This window comes from Canis lupus, chromosome 31 (genome assembly GCF_048164855.1).
Source record: "Canis lupus baileyi chromosome 31, mCanLup2.hap1, whole genome shotgun sequence".
NCBI classification, from domain to species: domain Eukaryota; kingdom Metazoa; phylum Chordata; class Mammalia; order Carnivora; family Canidae; genus Canis; species Canis lupus.
Window position 1 is genome coordinate 14,693,831 of NC_132868.1, and position 14,747 is coordinate 14,708,577.

Below are 14,747 nucleotides of genomic sequence, written 5' to 3' on the forward strand. Positions count from 1 at the left end.
TTTGAAAGATGAAAGATAGCTAGGGGATGCTCTCTGTTCCCTTAGCTTTGGAGATTTGGGGTTTGGATCTGGGTTAGGAATTACGGGTCCGAAGTTTATGGTTTAAGGTTAAAAGTTTAAAAAAACAGATGCCATACACCTGTGTATTAGGGACAGGCTGAGATGCATTTATCTTTTTTTATTCCTGGGTTTTTACAATGTAAATATCTGCGCTAGTGTTGCACTAATGTGATACAAAGCCCCATTCTTTCTATGTGTGTATTAATTAGAGGATTACACTCAGAGGAATGTGAGTGAAGAGTGTCTGGCTGCCTTCTTAGTTCCGAGTTCAACAGAAAGTCTTGTGTAAGCATTTGGGAAAGATTCTGAACACCGTAGTCCTCTTGCTAATTTTAGCTGATCTGTTTTGCAGTTGCTGATGGAGAAAGTAAGTACAGTATCCTATAAATACGACAGGTTCCTTAGGTGGTTGCTATTTTGGAGAGTCCCAGGGCTCCCTCTTAATAAAGTTAGTTGTCGCGACTAGCCATTGCTTCAGGAGTGTGAGAGCCAGCTCACAGTGAGAGTGCGTGCTTCCTGAAGGCAGGTCCGACTCTTGGTCAAGTCTGGTTACTCCCTCTCATGTCCTGCGGTGACAAACCCATAGGGGACATTGGGATGACGTCACCGACCCATTGCCAACTAGGAAACATAGTTTCTTTGACTTAGTTCTTTGGCTCTTATTTTGGCCTTTGGTTTCTTTTAAGTAACTGCCTTATGCAGAGCCTGGTCTTTATAAATTTTTTTTTTTTTTTAAACTTGCAAGTATGCATGCAAGTAGCATTGCATAGCTTCAGCAATTGCCAGTCTGGTTTCAGTAATCCTCCCTAAGCCCAACTTTTCCTTCCCATTCCCATCCTCTTCTCTGCCTGTCCCTTCTCTTCCCTGCAGTATGTTAACACAAAGTCCAAGCATCCTCCTTCTGTAAATGTTAGTATACATCTGTGACTAGAATACCTTCTTTTTTTCCTCAACATAAATATCATGTTAAAAGTTGTTTAAAGTGTTAGAAGCACATCAATGAAATTAATAACTGTTCTTCAGTATCACCTAATACCCAGCCCATGTCTGAGTTTTCCCCTGCGGTGTCAAAGATGACTTTGACTTTTCTTTCTGCAAGGTATTGATTTGTGGAAGGAGCTGAATCATTTGCCCTAGGATTGCTTTACAGGTTATTGCTTTGTTCAGCTTGTGTTTCTAATAAGCTGGAAGTTAGATCTGGAAGACTTTTTACTATCCTGATATGAAGGGAACATACTGTTAGGCGAGTGTGGGAATTAGGGGGACTTGCCCTCTGGCTTAGGGCAGGGGTGCAGGCAGCCAGCCCAGCTGATGATCAAGGCATTAACGGTGGAGTGGTCTCGTTTGAACTAAAACGCTCACACCCAGCTGTGAAATTCAGGAGCTGGTCTGTAGTGTGACGTGGAGAGGGAGAGCTAGCATCTCTCTGTTTAGGAAGCCTTTTCAAATAACTTTCCAGTGATCAACAATCCTCAAGCTGTAGTTGCAGAGGATTGAACAATGCATTAAGAAAGGTCAGTTGAGAGAAAACAAGGAAATGAAATGGATCGAGAAAGGAAAGAAGTATGGGGGTGGATAGCGAAGGAGGCTGGACCACAGTCTGGGTGCAGGGCTGAGGTTCTGGGGTTTTCACCACAGTCCTTAGGGAGACTTCTCCCAGTTATATGATCACACAGTGGCAAAGAGCAGCAGCTAGCTTTTCTGAATTTACTGACTTGTTGAACTTCCCAAGGCAGCTGCTTTGATGCAGACTGGCAGCCACGTCAAGTTGAAGCCCTTTCTTTCTTGCAGGAAGAAATGCCATCAGCAGCAGGGAGGGAGTGCACAATGTGAAAAGATTTATTCCAAGCAGTGCCTCTGCACTGCAACGGGTGGAAGAATAGTTGCTGGAGTGACCTGTAGTGTCGGCTCCAGAGGCGCGTGGCTTTGAAGTGGGCTTATTCAGAGTCCAAGAGGTACTACTGTCTTCTTTTCTCAGCAACTGGGAAGATGGACTCAGGGCCATCAGAGATGAAAATTAGTATGTGAAAACAGTTATAAGACATGGGATAAAGAGAGGGACAGACACAGAGACGGACAGCAAGACAGGGACAGCAGATGACTGACTTTTGTAGCTGTGGCCCTGGATCACACAGCTGATTTGCCTCAGTTTCCTTATCCATCAGGTAGAGAAAATCATTATTATCATCGTTATCATCATCAGGTTAAGTGAGTTAAACAGGATACATGTATAAGGTACTCAGAACTATGCCTGGCAACCTAGTAAGTATTCACCTGAGTTCCTAGAACAGTGACTGACATCAGTAAATTTCTGTTAAGTGGATGAATAAATGTTAGCTGTTATGCAAAGATAAGGCATTATTTTTCAGTGTTTGTGTTGGCTGATACAGTGCAGATAGGATCAGCAGGGTGAGTAAAGAGAGTTACAGTTGTTACATTGTTTTCAGGAGGTGTCTGTACAGGTAGGAAAAGTAATTATTGGATATAAGTCAGTCTTTACTTAGCACTGGAAGCACATCGGAAGCCATGCGTGTGTGCAAGCTGATCATTTACATTTGGTTTCTAAGTCCTCAGATGCCCAAATGCTGCCACTTTGGGGAATTGTCTTCTAAAAGCTGCTAGCACTGTTCTAGGTCTGGTGCAGGGTCCCTCAGCATTTGTTAGAGATAGATCCGTGTGTTGTCTGCCATTTGCCCATGGTATATCAGCTCTTGGAGGGTGGAATCCCCAGGAGTGCTCTGGGTGATGTTGGTGATTAGTCAGAACTGGATGACAAAGCCAGATATATATTCAGCAAGACAGGAAAATTCACCTGAGTTTTATAAGAAGCATGGCTTAAAACATATGTGTTGGGGAGATTTCCGATGTAGAGCCCCCTGGGCTGCAGGGAGACGGATGAGGGTTTTGGATCTATGTGATCATGCACATCTCCTGTGGTCTTTAGACCCTCGGCATTGGCCTGGGTGTCCAGGAGATCTCAAAGTGTGAGACATGGCCTTCACCTGCCAAGTCCTGCAGAAGAGACAGGTCAGAGCAGATCGAAAGTTGAAGGAAGTGGGAGGCACTTTGTGCCGTGTGCCCAGTGGTGGCCTAGGGAGCATGTTCTCTGGACTCCAGAGGGGAATTGTGGCCTCCACCTGCAAAGCAAGTGGAGGTTTTTTTTTTTTTAAGATTTTATTTATTTATTCATGAGAGACACGCAGAGAGAGGCAGAGACACAGGTAGAGGGAGAAGCAGGCTCCATGCAGGGAGCCTGATGTGGGACTCGATCTCAGGGCTTCAGGATCACACCCTGGGCTGAAGGCAGCACAAAAACACTGAGCCACCCAGGCTGCCCGCAAGTGGAGGTTTTGAGAAGAAGTGGGTGGGTAGCAGCCATACATTTTGCAGAGTATGTGAACTGCTTTGTTCTACTTGATTGGCAAGGTGAGGTTTGTCTCACTGAGACCTACTATGTGCGACAGCTGCCGCTTCTGTCTTTGTGTCAGAGAGCCTGGAATTGGAATCAGAACCTGGAGTTCATTCTGGTTCTGCTCTTGCATTAGCTGCAGGATCACCTGGCTAATGACCACTTTGAGTTGAAAGACCTGTCTGGCGTGTCTTTGCCCGTCTCAGTTCCCTTGGCTATAAAGCGAGGATAACAGCAGTACCTTCTCTGCAGGGTTATGGTTGAGTCTTAAATGAAGTGACAGGTAGGCCATTATTAGATGAGTGAACTTGGAGGGGACTCAGGAATCAGCTTTGCCTTGAGCCCATCTCTGTCCTCAGTGGCAACATGGACACATCCCATTCTGCTTCTTCAGAGCATCTCAGGCAGATCGCCTAGATTTCCAACAGATTACCAGCATTGAAAAAGTCCACTTCGGCACTTGACAGGAGCACTGGATGTTATTCTCTATGTTGGCAAATTGAACACCAATAAAAAATAAATTTATAAAAAAAAAAAGAAAGTCCACTTCACATCAAAGACAGTTTAAAGCTTCTCTCTTCTAGCAGGCTTGAGAATCTCAGAAACTAGTGGTACACAAGGGTTAGCATCAGCATCCTCTGGTAGGTTTTTGCTCTTGCTCCCTCTGGTTCTGGCCTCACTGAGTCAATCAAGGACCGTGGGATGGAGACATTGGACAAGAAGCAGAGCCTTTCACTGAACTAGTGTGTTTGGCTCCCTCCTGGCTGCCATGACTAGCCTTTATGTAGGGGCACATTAGCAGTTCTTTAGAGATGTCCCTCTTCCCTGCTTGTCCCCTTAGGGACCTCCACTAGGATCTCTCCCTGATGCTCTGTCCAGCTAATCTGTAACCCCTACCTCGGCTCCTGCCTCAGGTCTTTTCCGCCAGCTGACCTTCGATCGTCATATGCACTGTCCTTTCTGAAGGGAGCCTGGTTTCTTCCTGACCTGGTCTTCCAGTCCCCGGGGAAGTTCACATATCCTTGCCCTCCAGAGTTGTCCCTGCCACCCGTTCTTCCCACTCTGTCATCCTGGCAGCTGCTGCCAGTCTCCTCCAGCGTCTCCAGGTGAGGGGTGGGCAGGCTCCTGGTAACAACCTGTGTTCTAATCCAGAAACAGCCCAGGGCAGACACACACGCCTGAGCACCTCTGCAGCGGTTACTGGGGCGTGCGGTGTCATTTCCTGTTCTTGCAAGTACAGGCATACCTCGGAGAAAACTAGACCGCAGTAAGGGGGTTTGGTTCTAGACCACCGCAGTAAGGGGACTGTTGCAATCAAGTGAGCCAGATGAATTTTTTTGGTTTCCCAGTGCAAGTAAAAGTAGTTCATGTACTCTGCAAAATGTGTGGCTGCTGATGTATACTGTGGTCTATTAAGTGTGTAATAGCATCATGTCTAAAAAAAACAGTGTACGTACCTTATTAAAAACACCTTTTTGCTAAAAAATGCTAACCATCATCTGAGCTTTCATGGAGTTTTAATTACTGACCACGGATCACCATAACAAATACAATAATAATGAAGAAGTTCGAAATATTTCAAGAATGTCCAAAATTTGACACATAGACACAAAATGAACAAGTGCTATTGGGAAAATGGCACCAAAAGACTTGCTTGATGCAGGCCTGCCGCAAAACTTCAGTTGGTGAAAAAACACCACATGGTCAAACCACAGTGAAGCAAAGCACAACCAAATGAGGTGTGCGTGCGCCCCCCCGCCCCTGCCCCATCTCTCATGGGGAGGGAAGGGGGGTGCAACAGGACTCTCCTCGCCGTTGACTTCTCTCCAAGGACTCCTTCTCCCACCTCACCAGCCTGCTTGACCTGGGCTCTGACCGACCGGTTTGGCCACCATGGAGCCACACCTGTGAGGATGGGCCCCAGGAATGCCTTTCCTTGGAAAGTGAGGGTGTTTGTCAAGTCTCATTAGTGGGGTGCGAGTGTAGCCACATTCAGTGAGTGTTGGCTCTTACTGTTCAGCTTCAGCTGTCTCCTCTGAGAACCGGGCCTTCCGGTAGCCCCTCCTCTGCTGGCCGCCTCATGCCCTTGGTATGTATGAAAGGGCTGTGAGTTGGTTTTATTTTTTATATTTCAGCCTCAGCAAAATGGGATCTCTCCACGCATGTTCAAGGCCTTTGTAAGCAAGAGCCACCCCGAATTCTCCTCTAATAGACAGCAGGACGCCCAGGAATTTTTCTTGCACCTGGTGAATCTAGTAGAGGTGAGTCCGCCAGTGTTCGGAACTGCTCAAAGGGTCGGAGGGAGGGCGCGCAGCCCCCTTGGCAGGGCCGGGATGCCCCCCCCAGCCCCTCTCCGGAGTCGCTCACGCTCCCGGCTCCCGGCTCCCGGCTCCCGGCTCCCGCAGCAGCCGACTGGGGCTTTCTCCACTCAGCCTGTTTGGCCGTAATTGCTCCTCATGCCCTGTTTTCTGGTGCTTCTGGAGCTCCCTGTTCTCCTTTTAATTTGTACTTAAAGGAATGTTTGTCCGTTCTTTCATTCAATTTTTTTTTTTTTTTTTGATCTCCGTGACAGAGCTCCTTAAGAGTCCACTGTGGTATTTGGTGTCCTTGTGCCACCACGCAGAGATGGTCACGCTTTGCTCACAGCAGAGTCAAATCACATTAAGTGTGTGGTTTTTATTTTTATTTTATTTATTTTTTTAAAGATATTATTTATTTATTAATGAGAGACACAGAGAGAGAGAGAGAGAGAGAGAGAGAGAGGCAGAGACACAGGCAGAGGGAGAAGCAGGCTCCATGCAGGGAGCCCGACGTGGGATTCGATCCGGGTCTCCAGGATCACACCCTGAGCTTTAAAGGAAGGCGCTAAACTGCTGAGCCACCCCTGCGTCCCAGTGTGTGGTTTTTAAAAGTACTGAGAATTCATGATGAAAGGCTCTCACCCCTACCCCCTTAAAAAAACAACTACTTTTTTTTTTTTTTTTTTCTGATTACAAACCTGTTCTTTGCGGAAAATATAAAAAGGCACAAAGGAAAAAATGAGAATCACTCGTGGTAACAGCCCCTACAGACAACCGGTGCTGACATTTTGGTGTCTGACCCACCAGTCACTTTCTGGGAGCATTTATTCTCTTCATGCTGTTTTATAAGCATTGTTTTCTTTTCTTTTCTTTTTTTTTTTTTTAAGATTTTATTTATTCATGAGAGACAACAGAGAGAGGCAGAGAGACACAGGCAGAGGGAGAAGCAGGCTCCATGCAGGGAGCCTGATGCAGGACTCAATCCCGGGTCTCCAGGATCAGGCCCTGGGCTGAAGGCGGCACTAAACCGCTGAGCCACCCAGGTGTCCCAAGCATTGTTTTCCACTTATCCTGTTGTGAACATTTTGCCACATCATTACATATTTGAATGTAGTGTGATTTCTTTTTAAAATTTGTATATAATTTACACTAATGCATTTACATGACCATAGCATATGCGCCTTCATTTTTCCAGGGCAGTCCTTTAGGTTGGTTCTCCCACCCCCTTTCTTCTGATTCCATCTAGGTCAGTTCCTCTTTGATGACTGTTAGTAGCTGTGTAATGTTCATTCACATGATGAACTATAGTTTAACCAGTCCCCCCATTTTGGGATATATGGCAGTGTTTGGTTATTAAAGGACTCTGGTGAACCGCCATGCCCACAGGGAAGGCTTAGTAATGCCCAATCCTTACACCAGATTTATATTCTCTTCTATGCTGGTTTTTATTCACGGCTTAATATTTCATACTTTTACTAACCTTATATAATCTAACCTTCAGAGGAACCGCATTGGCTCTGAAAACCCAAGTGATGTTTTTCGGTTTTTGGTGGAAGAACGTATCCAGTGCTGTCAGACTCGAAAAGTCCGCTACACGGAGAGAGTGGATTACCTGATGCAGTTACCTGTGGCCATGGAGGCAGCAACCAACAAGGGTAATGGTCCCAGAGTGGGAAATTGGCCGTGTGCTTCCTCATCCGTGCAAACCCTGCAATCAGAGATAATGTGGTTTAGTCACTGCTAAGTCACGTCAGGAGGAGACCCAGCCCAGATGGTGTCTGGTTGGCACGTCTCTTTACCTCAGCCCCCATGTGAGAAGAGTCAGAGGCATCATGGGTTTTTGTTGGAGGGATTATGGATAGAACCTATTTTAGTGCCTATAAATTTGACCAACTGGTTGATTTGGAGTCAGCTTAGTTTGGGGGAATATTATTTGTAATTATAGATGTGGAAAATTCTTTAATGTTAGCGCTCAACGATTTATGCCATAAATTCTGGGGGAAATGATCAGAATCGCATTTTTTGAGGTGAGACGATCTAGGAGAGCTTGCTTGAAGTAATCTGAGAATTGAAGACGCCTCCTGTGGGAGATGCAGTGGGGCAGGGCTCTTGTAGGGAAAGGCCCCTTAGAAGGGTCTTCGGACTTTGGAAACAGGAAGAATGTAGAGGAGCTGCGGTAAGGCTGGGGTCTCTGGGAAAGACTCCTTTAGTCCGTTTGTCTGGGAGAATGGGAGAATGGTATTTCTTAGAAATGAAGCAGAAAAAGGCAAAATGTTTGCTCTATTTCTTGTGTCCTGTGAACTGGTCATTTCTGTAAAAGTCAGTAATTCACTGGGTGGCCTTCTTTCCTCTTTTTTTGTGGGGGAGAGTCAGTTTGCTGTGCTAATTGAAAAGTGATGATTATGACATTTTTGGGATGAAATGATTTCCATTTTCTATAAGCTCATGCAGCTTTTGATCAGTTTCTAAATTCTTACCCATTTTATAAGGTAGAAATGAGGGTAGGGGTCTGTAGTTTGTTTCCAGTTTAGAATTAGGCTTAATTGTTCTCTCTTCCCAGCCTTGAGGAGGTTCCACTCAGTTCTGTGATCCTCTCTAACTCACTGTTTATAATTTGTGAGTGACAACTATTCTTTTTCAGAAATATTTATAATTTAGTCTCTGGAAATTGATTGCTGGGAACACCTAATGCTGGTATTCTAGATCTAAGTACATCATAAACTGATTGTGGACTGGACAATGAATTTAAAAAAAAAATATTTTATTTATTCATGAGAGAGAGAGAGAGAGAGAGAGAGAGAGAGACAGAGGCAGAGACACAGACAGAGGGAAAAGCAGGCTCCATTCAGGGAGCCCAACGTGGGGCTTGATCTTGGGTCTCCAGGACCATGCCCTGGGCTGAAGGTGGCGCTAAACTGCTGAGCCAATCGGGCTGCCCTGGACAATGAATTTTAAACCCATTTTCAGATGTGCTTAAGAAGACACAGAAGGGCATAAGGGTGCCTAAAAACTGATAATCAGGAGTGATTTTTTTGGGGGGTAAACAAAAGGAATTCCCAGAAAGACCCACTCAAAACTATGTAAAATTTTGACTTATAGGCAATTTCCAAGAGCAGATCTACTGACTCCTGGGAAGTTGATGATGTGCTGTTTCCTTTTTCCCTTGGTATTTAATTGTTTGAGTAGGAATAGTGTAGAAAGGCCTTCTAGGCTGGTAGCTCTGCTACCTGACCTTGTGGGTCACCTCATTGTCAGGGCAGTGCTGGTTAGAATCATGTGCTGAGTGGAGTGGAGGACTGTGGTCCCTACAGTTTAGCTCCTTGGTCCACACTCTCCATGACCTCTAATCAGAATGAGATGACCCTTGGGTCTCCATTCAGTGTGAGATTCTGTGATGTGAAGACTTTGTGATTGGAAGGTGGCATTTGGGTAATCCCAGCCTTGACCTCTGGACAAATGAAGGACCAGGTTTCTGCATCACTTATATCACATGTGAGGTCAGGAGGACCTCTGATCTGGGCTGGAGTTCACAGATCCCTCCCATCAGTCTCAAAGGGGAACAGGCAAAAAAATATGAATGGCTTATGCAGCCTGTCAGTGCCACTTTAAAAATGGCTCAAGAACAGCCCTTCAGTAGGCTTTTCTGGATCCATAAAGGGCAACAAATAAGTAATCCTGCCCTGGCCCAGATACCTTCAGGAAGATTGGCCAAAGGGAGTATTTTTCACTTCAAGAAGCTAGAGTGAGTACAAGTGAATACAATTTGCTCTTTTACTCAGATGAACTGATTGCCTATGAATTGACGAGAAGGGAAGCAGAAGCAAACAGAAGACCCCTTCCCGAGTTGGTTCGTGCCAAGATACCGTTTAGTGCCTGCCTTCAGGCCTTTTCTGAACCAGAAAATGTAGATGACTTCTGGAGTAGCGCCCTACAAGCAAAATCTGCGGGTGTGAAGTAAGTGCGCATGTGTATGCACTTGTGTGTTTGTGCTTGTGTGGTGATAGTGGCATGAGGAGGGGCCCTTGAGAAGTGGGGATGAGGAGGGGAGAGGTGGCAGGGTATTGTATGAGTCTGTGCACGCTTGCTCATGTGTAGTGAGATTGGATTATGATTCATGCGACCCTCATGGTCAGAGAGCTTACTTGTGAGGCCTGTCCAATAAAATAGGCTTAGAATCTATATTATATTGTGAGTCAGGGAGGGAATGTCTTTTTTTTTTTTTTTTCTTCAAGCAAGGTTGGGATTTTTTAAAAAAATATTTATTTATTTATTCGTGAGAGACAGAGACAGAGAGAGAGAGAGAGAGAGACAGGCAGAGGGAGAAGCAGGCTCCATGCAGGGAGCCTGATGTGGGACTTGATCCCGGGACTCCAGGATCATGCCCTGGACCAAAGGCAGGTGCTAAACTGCTGAGCCACCCAGGGATTCCTGCAAGGTTGGGATTTATCCTGTATTAGGAATCTGCCTTTTTTTTTTTTTTTTTTGCCAAAGGAGTGTAGCCAAGAACTCCCCAAAACCTTCCACTCCCACCATTACATGGCAAGAATGATATTAATGAAGAAATTACAGAAATACTTATGACAGTTGTCAATATTTAAACTCTGACTATGATAGATTTTAATTCCATTATTAAAGATTTGGCTTTGAACATGGTGACCAGGGCTCTCAGAGCATCTCAAAGTGGACATAGGGCTCCTGAGCTTGTTTGGATGAGCTGCTCAGGACTTGAAAGATGTTGTTTCCACACTGTGCACCTCATTGTCAGGTACATAAAATTTTTTCTTTTTCCACTTGACACCTTAATTGATTTTATACAGTTGAGTCCTTGCCAATGCACATCATACAATTGGAAAAAGAGTACTCACAGTGCCATAAAATGAAGGGAGGTTTGCAAGTTTGGCTTTGAGAATTTTACTCCTTTTCGATATTCTTTGGCCGTCTGTCCTAGCTAAATTGAGTTCTAATTGATGTAAAGGGGCGTGAAGACTGAAGAGCTACTGCTAGATGTTTTTTATCACCTCAGGTAGCAGTGAAACTTAAATTGCTTATTCTCTGCAGCACCCATTGCTTGGGATTCCTCTTTGTTTCAGATGATTTACTTCATATGTTAAAAATGGGAAACACAAAGAATTTATTTTAAAAGCTTAAAAAAGCCATATTTTCCTAAAATAATTTTTAAAAATGTTCATATCTGAATGAGAGTAGTAATAGTCCATTCAGTTATCAATTATCCATTGTGGAGTAAGTTTCCATCCTAGGATTGCTCAGTTATAGGGTCTGTGGTGTGTGTGTGTGTATGTGTCCTTGCAAAGAAGTGTTGGTGAATTGGTGCGTTCACTGTGTGAAATTCACTTCACTGCAACCTGGAGACCTCATTGGGTAGTTAGACATCGATGCACTATCTTAGTGGTAGACTCCATTTCTTTACTGAGATAGAATTGACATCATTGAGATATTGACATATGCTGATATATATTGAGAAAAAGAATATTCTGTCCATTTAAGGTATGCAGCATGATTTTTTTTTTCTACTTTAATTATTGCTAATTGGTGGAAGAGTTTTCAAACATTGATCCTTTTCTCTTTGTACTTTAATTCTAATTCTGCTTGGAACATAGAAGTGATTAGGAGACCTGGGCCTCCTAGAAAGTCCTCAGCATCAGGTGTAAGCTGCGGAGTATTTTTCATTTACCTATCTGCTTGGCCATCCTTTTCTCCTTTTCAGAAAAGTAGCCTTATGTCTTACAAGTGCAAGGTGTGACTCTGGGTCTGCAGGAAGGAGCCTTCTCATCACTTGGAAAGGGCTCATCATTAAAATGGAGTTGGGAGGCATTAACTTTCCAGAAATGAAGACTCTCACTCGAGGATGACTGGTCAGGAGATCTGGATTCTTCTCCTGTCTCCACTCCCCAGTTTATGTTCTACCCAAGGGCAGAGTCACCACTCAATGTCTTTCTTCCATCTGTAATGGAGGAATGATGCTTGCTTACATTGTTTTCTCTTCAAATGCTATTAATATTTAGTTGTAGGCAGTGCTAACCTAACTGTGTGGGGGAGAGGTTTCTGCTTTCTCTAATCCTTCATTTATGAAGAGGAGAGCACAGTGTGGGGTTCCAGAGCACAAGCTTTAGGTAGACAGGCAGTGTTTGAATCCCCAGTGTAGGACTTACTGATATGTGACCTTGGCCAAGTGACCCTACTGTTTCCTTATTTGTAAACTGGGATGATTGTAGTACTTTCTTCACAGGGTGGGAATGAAGAGTAAGGAGAGCTAAACTATGCAAAGTGCTTTGTATAGTGACTCGAGCAAAGTGTATGCTGAAATTGTCACAACCATTGTTTTTATCTTTCCTTTCCTTTTTTTGGCCTTGGGTTGTACAGTTTGACGTGTGGTTGATTATCATATTTTCAACATATTTAAGGGAAAGGATAGAACTATATTTTTTTAGTTGCCAGATTTTCAATACAGTGGGCAATCTTAATTTCACGAAGAGGGACAGCTTACATTTTTTCCTTATTAAGGCTTTTGTAGTGTTTTTGCGTCAATTGTAATTAGTGAATAATTGATATGGTTTAAATAATGATGATAGGCTGTCAATAGACAACACAATAGTGTTGTTAGGCACTCTTCTAAGCACTTTGTATCCTGGCTCATTTAGTTACCATAGCAGTTTTTGGAGGTAAATTTGCTGTGTGTCTCCCTGGTTTTTGAATGACTTACATTCTAATTGTCTTTATTAAATACATAACTTTACAAGAAAAAATTTTTTTTAAAGATTTTATATATTCTGGGGAGCCCTGGTGGCTCAGCGGTTTAGCGCCGCCTTCAGCCTGGGGTGTGATCCTGGAGACCCGGGAGACACCTGTGTCTCTGCCTGTCTCTCCTTCCCTGTCTTTCATGAATAAATAAATAAATAAATCTTAAAAAAAAAGATTTTATATATTCATGAGAGACACAGAAAGAGTGGCAGAGACACAGGCAGAGGGAGAAGCAGGCTCTCCACGGGGAGCCCGAAGTGGGACTCGATCCCAGGACTCTGGGATCATGACCTGAGCCAAAGGCAAACGCTCAGCTGCTGAGCCACCCAGGCATTCCTCCAAGAAAAATTTTAATTTCTAGGAATGAAAGAGTAAGTGCTGTATAATTTACAACTTTGTGGGATTTCACTAAACTTGATGTCCCAAACTTGCAATTAATGAATGCAAATTATTAATTCTGACATTATTTTGAACAAATATATATTGAGCAGTTACTACCTGTGTGATTCAATTTGAGACCCAAAGCAGCTACAAATATGAATAAAGCATGTTTACCAGCTAGGGCAAATATAATGTGGGTGTCATCTAATCCGATTTCTGGTACTCTTATGTTGGTAGTTACCCATAACAAAGGGATGTGTTGATTATCCACTCTTCCCCGACCCTACCCTAGCCTCCAGTTCCCTGCATTGCCTCTTATCAATGGTATCACCAACTGATTTACTCACATAGATACTGACCACAAACCAACTGTGAGTGAGAGTCTTGGGGCTTCTGAACCACATTTTGGAAATCACTGATTTACTGATGACTTTTGGCTGATCTGTTATATATTTTCCAGCTTTTAAGTTGATGTGTTAAGAGGAAGAGGTCAGAGAGATGACATTTTTAAATTAGTTGAATATACTAGGAGTTTGTTGGGTTTTGGTGAAATTGGGACTTGGCTATATTTAAGTAGGAATGATGTTTACTATTGATTCTCAGAAGGAAAACCTAATTAGAGATAATATTATAATTTCTGGAGAATGAACCAGGATAATAATAAATAAATTCTTTAGGATGGTTAAACTTCTATTTTTGAAAGAACTCACATTATTGCCTATACGGTTCTATCATCCTTGTGATGGATAATTGAGATAGAGAGAGATTAAGTGACTTGCCTGGGGCAAAAAACATGTCGGCAACAGTCCAAGTCAGCGTGTAGCACCTGGTGATTCTAGCTCTTTTTTTTTTTTTTTTTTGATTCTAGCTCTTTTATGACAAAATAATCATGCTAATTCCCTCCATATACATGGTATATATTCTAGTGTGCCAAATGGTTTCACATCATTTCATGACCTGGCAGGTAGATATTTTTAATAAATCTGTTTTGTAGATGTGAAAATAGAGCCTCAGGGAGGCTCAGTGATTCGTCCACATTTGGAGTGAATTAAGGAGCACATCCTGGACCCACATCCACATCTTTTGACCCCTTTTTGGGATAGTGCTCTGTCCCTGTACTATGGTTTCTCTTCTACACGAGGGGGCAGCAGTGCACTTGTATTTGCTTTGCTTTCTGAATTCTGGGCTGATACATTTTAAGTAGAAGGCAATGACTTAGATTTGAAAAATCAAGGTTGTGGGGACGGGATTCTAGAACCTTTTATTTTAAAAGATACATACAGTATCTGTCTACAGCTTATTTTCTTTCTTACATGTACCTGCACTATCCACATTGACATTCACATACAAATGCTTGTCATAAACAAGATGATAAATGTGGACAGGATCAGCTGGAAGTGGGGCATGAATTTGGTGTACTAGGTACCAAATCCAGGCAATTCCTGAAAGTTTGAAGGGAAACTCAAGATATTGACCGTATGTATTAATTTAAAAATTTAAGGTTCAGATTTATATAAATTTGAATCTTAAATGATATATATATAATAATCTATATAGCCATGGATTTTATTTATTATTATTTTAAAATATTTTATATTAATTATTTTAAATTATTTTAAAAATATTTTATTTAAATTCAATTTGCCAACATATAACACCCAGTGCTCATCCCATCACGTTCCCTCCTCAAGTGCCCGTCACTCAGTCACCCCATCCCTCCGCCCACCTCCTCTTCCACAATCCTTTGTTTCCCAGAGTTAGGTGTCTCTCATGGTTTGTCTCCGTCTCTAACTTTTCCCACTCAGTTCCTGTCCTTTCCCTTATAATCCCTTTTACTA

The 14,747-nt window shown here is 43.2% G+C and overlaps 1 protein-coding gene across 3 annotated transcripts in view; it reads left to right on the forward strand.

Moving 5' to 3' along the window:
• The window catches only part of USP13 (ubiquitin specific peptidase 13), a 117,163-nt gene that overhangs the window by 66,628 nt on the left and 35,788 nt on the right, over positions 1-14,747 (forward strand). For all 3 annotated transcript variants that reach the window (XM_072807490.1, XM_072807491.1, XM_072807492.1), the window contains 3 exons: positions 5,605-5,730; positions 7,271-7,424; positions 9,549-9,723. In XM_072807490.1, coding sequence (XP_072663591.1) covers positions 5,605-5,730; positions 7,271-7,424; positions 9,549-9,723 — 455 coding nt within the window. The remainder of the gene's footprint in view (positions 1-5,604; positions 5,731-7,270; positions 7,425-9,548; positions 9,724-14,747) is intronic.